At 46.6% G+C, this 5964-nt stretch overlaps 1 protein-coding gene across 1 annotated transcript; it reads right to left on the bottom strand.

Moving 5' to 3' along the window:
* Positions 1 to 285: 285 nt before the first annotated feature.
* On the bottom strand, positions 286 to 3869 carry RTP1 (receptor transporter protein 1). The gene is made up of 2 exons (XM_028505322.2): positions 3338 to 3869; positions 286 to 1634 (listed from the first exon to the last, which is right to left on the bottom strand). The coding sequence occupies exons 1-2, from the start codon at positions 3613 to 3615 to the stop codon at positions 1154 to 1156; spliced, it is 759 nt and encodes a 252-aa protein (XP_028361123.1). The 5' UTR covers positions 3616 to 3869; the 3' UTR covers positions 286 to 1153.
* Between the last annotated feature and the right edge of the window lie 2095 nt (positions 3870 to 5964).

Genomic DNA, 5964 nt, shown 5'->3' with positions numbered 1-5964 from the left:
TGTATGGGCATGTTTTTAATGCTTCCTTTTTTGCTGATGACCCCCATCCCTGTGGTTCTGGGCAGACAGCTGATTTTGGTGAGAGGGTCCATGCATGGCCAATGTGAGAAGACCTCTCGACTAGGGTTTCAGCAAAGAGCCCAGGAGACTAGGCCCCAGCTCCTGTGTTTCAGCCATCAGAACTTCTGAGAATCAGTCAGACTTGATCCCTGAACTCTGAAAAGCCTGTTACAACAGAAAGTCATTGTATTTGTTTCCTAGGGATTTTGTACTTTGCTTCTAACACTCTACCTTCTAATCCTCCCCTAAATTCTCTGTCAGTTCAAGTACAGCGGGTGGGAAGCCTAGCTCTATGGGGCTCCACCCTAAACAACATCTCTGAGCCAGGTAGACCCCAGAATTCACCCAGAGTGAAAGGAAGTTGGAAGCTGGGAGCCTGGAAAAGAGAAGCAAGGGACCCTGTGGACCCAGCAGCAAAAGGACAACCTAGTGACCCCACCTCTCTTTCTTCATAAGGAACTTCTGTTGTGTACATGAAAGCAGAGCTGTGGATGAGGCTTGTGCACTCACAGACATTAATCTAAGGCCGCAGCTCCAGATGGAGATAATAGGGGCTAGGGGTGGGACTTAACAAGGAAACAAGGATGCACTCATCACTGTGGAAAGGCCTTTAGAGATCACCTAGTCCTGTAATCTTCAAACTTTTTTTAAAGCAGTTCATCTTTTTTAAAACAAAATTTTAAATGGAGCTTCATCCAAGATGGAGCTGTTCTGAGTAAAGCAACAGGAGGAGGAGGCAGGAGTTGGGCGTGGGTGGTTTCACCAGGACGGAAGACCCACTCACTCAGTCTGCCTTCCAAATTCAAAAGTCCCTGAGGCGCCTGTGCAGAAATTTGGGGCCCCGGGTTTCACTTGGAAAAACCAATGATCTAGCCCAACCCCATGATATCATAGATGGAAAAGCTGGGTGATCTTCCCAAGGAACCCAATGAGTCCGTGGCGGCATCAGTGTTAGAACTTAACCCTGTTCCCTGGTCTCTCTTCGCCCCTCCCACTAGCTGGCTGGCCCCCTGGCCTCGGGTCCCTACAGTTCCCTGGGGCCCACGAAAAGAATCTTAGACTGAGCTGCGGAAGGAGAACTGCAGATAGATGATCAGCAGTAGGACCGTGGCCCAAAACAAGCACCAGGGACAGAGAAGAAGTTGCAGCCAGAACCCGTCTCGGCTTGCGGCTTGGAGGGGCTGGGTGGCGGCTTGAAAGTGTAGGTGGTCGCCTCCTCTTCCAGCAACTTCTGGCTGGGCTTCCAGTGCACGATGCCTTCTTGGCAAGCCTCACAGAACTCGCCTCGGTGCCGTCGGTTGTCTTGGCGGCTGGCCACGTGGATGCGGTAGTGACCGCCAGGTTCACCGTAGCACTGCTCGCGCAGGCTGGTGATGAGGTTGTCCACCAGGGTCTCGATGTTCTCCTCCAGCATGCTGGACTCGTCCAGCCTCGCAGTGCCACACTCATAGCACAGCTGCTTGAAGACGCGCATGCGCACCGAGCCTGAACGCTGGGCACGATCCAGGTACATGTGGAAGAGGATGACCACATGGGGCGACTGCCAGGTGTGCCAGCACCAGGAACAGTGGAACCTGCGAGGATAGGGGAGAAGAGGAGAGAACGAGTGGAAGCAGTGGCAACAGCTGCAGTTAGCGGGTTGGGCGGTATGTTTGTGGTCGCCTACCTTCATTATTTTTCACCAGGTGGCTGCCCAGCCTGCCCCCGTGTGTGCTGCTAGACCTGGAGCAAGCTGCTTAGGATGCACCTGGCATCCAGCAACTCTCAGTCACCTGGGTCAGTCACCAGGGCCACCTCCTCTGTGCTCTGCAGAGGCCTCAACTCCCCCCATCCCAGTGCACTTAGGCCTTGCCCGTGTGCTTTTGCCTCTGGGCATCTTTCCTCATCTGTAAAACATGCCAGTGCACTACATGAGTGCGGGTAGCCTGCATAATATAGGAATTGTATGATCTATCCACACATTCTTACCAATGGAAGTCAACACTGGCTAGATCCAAACCAGGCTAGATCCAAATCAGTGGATAATGATACTATTATCATTTCTCAGCCTCCAGAGTGAGCTAGCTGGGGCCCGCTGGGGATCACAGGTCACCAGCCAGTCTGGAGGACCACAAGCCCTCCTCACATAGCCCCACAAGCCTTCCCAGTCTTGTAGAAGCTCCTGGGTCCTACCCAGGAAGTGTCCAGCCTTTAGCACTCCCAAGTGTCCAGCTATTTACACACCTTCTATCAACAAATGCAGTGGCTTTGAGTTTTCATTCTCATCTCCTCTTTTACTCACATTGTTTGAGGACTGTTTGCCCTCTCTCAGGCTGAACTGCAAAACTTGGGTTAGAAAATGTCCAAACCTTTGTTATTCTCTAAGTCAGAGAGAATAAGAAAGCAATCCATAAACATGTAGTTAGACACAGAGCCAGAACCTAGCAGATTGCAGGTACCCAATAGATGTTTCTTGAATTGAGTCCAATAGACTGAACCAGGGCAGGAAGGAAGGCCTTGCTTCTGACCCTGAGGCAACACCACTCAGCCTCCCTATCTTTGTCCAGAAGGTAAGTTTTTACATAATAGACCCCCAGTCAAGAGTGATGGAATCATCTCAGATATTATTGTACAATATACTGTACATACCTAAGAGCCTTTATTAAAATGATGATTTTTGACTCAGTAGGTCTAGATTGGGATGCAAGCTCTTCATCTTTAACAAGTTCTAGGTGATTTTGATGCTGCCTGTCCATGAAGCACAAAGTAAGGATCTAGGCTAACCCCTCCTTTTGTAAATGGGAAAGTGGAATCCAAGAAGGAAATTGAATTGCTGAAGCGCATTGGAGCTAAGAGTAGAGCCAGTTTCTAGCACACTTCTTGTGTTCAGTATTTTATATTAAATCGAGCTGATTTAAATAGATTAAAATAAAACTGTCCCAGGACAAGAATACTTGACCCCCAATAAATCTCAAGCCTTCCTTCTCTTAACCATGTTAAGAGATGACGAAAACCTGAAAGTATGTAAAATGCAGAGTTTAGAACTAATTAATACATTCCACCTCTTTTATAAAAGGGAGGAGTTGGGCTCAGGGAGGGAAGGTTACCCAGGGGCTCAGTGGAAGAGCAGGAACCAAATTCCCGTGTCCCAGACCCCAGCTGGAGACTCTCTGCCCCCTGTCTACATGGACCCAAGAACAAGACTGACTCTTAGTACTTGGGTTCCCCATGTTTCTGTCTCCTCTTGGAAGGTGCCTCAGTAGCTGCCTGTGGGGCCCCTGATTATTGGACTACTCACCTGCCTGAGGCATGCAATTCCAGGTACTGCTTCCATCCAGGAGCCAGCACATTGTGCTTGAGGTTGGGGTCTATGATGAGGTCCCAGCTGTCAGCCGGCTTTGCTGCCTCCATCTTCTCATAGAAGACTTTCTTCCATTCACCTGTGGTCACGCTTTTACACATGGTCTCGTCAGTGTCAGTGGTGAGGGAGGGTAAGCTGCACCTGATCGAGAACACGGGGAGTGATGGCAGGTGCAGGGCAGGGCAGCGCAGTCTCCACGGTCTAAAAATCCTCATCTACAGGACCAGGAAGAAGCAGGACCAGCTCCCTCCTTTGTCCGCAGAGGAACCTGTTTCCACGGTAACCAGGCAGGGCGCCAGAGATAGAGCTTGGGGAAAAGAAAATCTCAGAAAGGGTGTTTCAGAGCCCTGAGACTGCAGAGGCAGGCTTTGTATGTCTAATGACCCAAGACAGAATGGGGGTCCTGAAAGGAGGCTGAGTGTCAGACCATCTCACTCTAGCCTGCGAAGGGCATGCAGAGATGTGGACCCAGGAGCTTGCTCAGCTTCACTTTGCTGCCCCTGGAGGAATAATCAGCATCTGGCTGCTATGGTAACTATGATGCCTTAGGGAGCCAAAGAGAAATAAGGGATGAGAAGATTAAACCTGTTAATAGATGCAGCAATAATAATAAACCCTCTCTCTCTGCACCTCTAGCCACCTTGTAAACAGCACTTTGCCAGTTACAAAAACTATTGGAGGTCTGTTGATCCACAATTTTTATTGCCACTGTACAGACCAGGAGCCTGGGACTCACCTAGCTTATAAATGGCAGAGCTTGTATCCAAATCCAAGTTATTAAGCCCCTACCAATTCATTATTATTCATTTCAAATATACCCATATGCCAAGCTCTCTGCCAGCTGCTTGTAACTGGCAATGTACCCACTAGCCACAATGCAACAGGATCTGTGCTATAACACCCCTTTACAAGAGCAGCCCTGCGCCCAAGGGTGGGAGCCATTGCATCAGCCTGGCAGGAGCAGAAAAAGATGATTTTCAGCTTCACTATAGAACAGGAACACAATATCCATGGGGAAAGCAGCCTTTACTCTAGGTGCCTCTCCTGCTATTTTTAATACATTATTTTTCCTTTATAAAGGTCAGTCAGGTTTATTGTAGAAAAATTGGAAAATATAGATAAAATAAGTCAAAAGACTTGTCCTAATAGCCATGTTCAAGATTATCACTGTTAATATTACGATATACACACCTTGCCTGCCATTTTCTGTACATGTATGCATGCATGTATGGGTATGTATACACACATTCCTTACAGAGTGTGATTTATTGTTTAAATAACAATATTTCGTGAGTATTTTTCTAGGTCTTTAACATTATTCCACCTTGTATGCTGCCTATGTCTTGTTATGTGGTCGAGCATAATTTATCTAGCCAATTCTCTATTTGGAGGCATACATTTTTTTAATCTCTCACAATTACACTCTTGCTGCCTATTTGTATAAAACTTACATATGAAACTCATGGACGTGCATTCTAGGCATCAGAGACAATGCTTTCTGCAGTTGGAAAACACTTAACTCACTGCAGAAGCTTTATGTGGCTAGAAGAATCTGAGCAGGCTCTTCCAACAGCATGACTAGGGACAGCCTGGACCCCCTGAAGTTTAGGGCTGTAAAGAAAGGTCTAAATCTGCCATCTGGTTCTGGAGACCACCTTCCAAATGCTCACTCTGCCTCTGTATGAATGCTTGATGCTTTGATGTCCTTTATTTTAGCATCAGTTTATTCATCTTAGCAATAGGGTGATTAGGAAGCAGTATCTATAGTGACTAAAAGCAGGAGCTCTGGAATACCTTGCCTGGGTTTTTGTTCATTTGTTTTCTGCTTTTGAGGATGAGGGTGGAGAGATTGTTTTTGTCCTTTGCAATTCCCTTGTATCTTCCTAGATCACTATTCTAATACATTTAGTGTGTGTCATTCATTCCGGCAAAACAGGTGTTTTTGTTTTATGTAAATATATTTTTTAAATTGTACAGTAATAGCAACCATTCTATAGTACTTACTACGTATCAGGCATTGCCCTAAGTGCTTAGAGCGTGTTAATCTATTTTATCCCAGTAACCTCTGTAGGTAGTAACAGCAGCTAGAGCTCCATTTTTCATATGTATAAGTTAAGCAGAGAGGTTAAATAACTTGTGCAAGAACCAAAAGGTAATAATTAATGGAACTGGGATTTGAACCCATATGAGTGTCTCCAAAGCCCCAGCTTAATCACTGCACTGCCCAGCATGAAATCTAAAAACATGTGCTAAATAAATGTATCTTTCTACATTTCATCAGCTGGATACAGTCATTCCAGACTCCAAGTATTGAAATTTATATCCATTCAGCAAATGGCTCACTAGGCCATGCTGACAGCATAGCCCCCGGGAAGAGGAGTGAAGTATATTTGACTAGTCAGGCTCCCTGTTCCAATTATGCCACCTCTGCTGCTGAACCTAAGGGAGCAACAGAGTCCACAGACTCCTGATGTGCACTGTCAGTATTTTAGAGCTGAAACAAAAATTCAACTTGAAATCTTACCAAAGGCTATATAATGCATAAAGCTATCTCTAGGAACACC

Source organism: Phyllostomus discolor, chromosome 2 (genome assembly GCF_004126475.2).
Source record: "Phyllostomus discolor isolate MPI-MPIP mPhyDis1 chromosome 2, mPhyDis1.pri.v3, whole genome shotgun sequence".
Classification (NCBI taxonomy): Eukaryota; Metazoa; Chordata; class Mammalia; order Chiroptera; family Phyllostomidae; genus Phyllostomus; species Phyllostomus discolor.
Note: the sequence above shows the minus strand (reverse complement) of the source record. Positions and strands in the feature narration are given on the sequence as shown.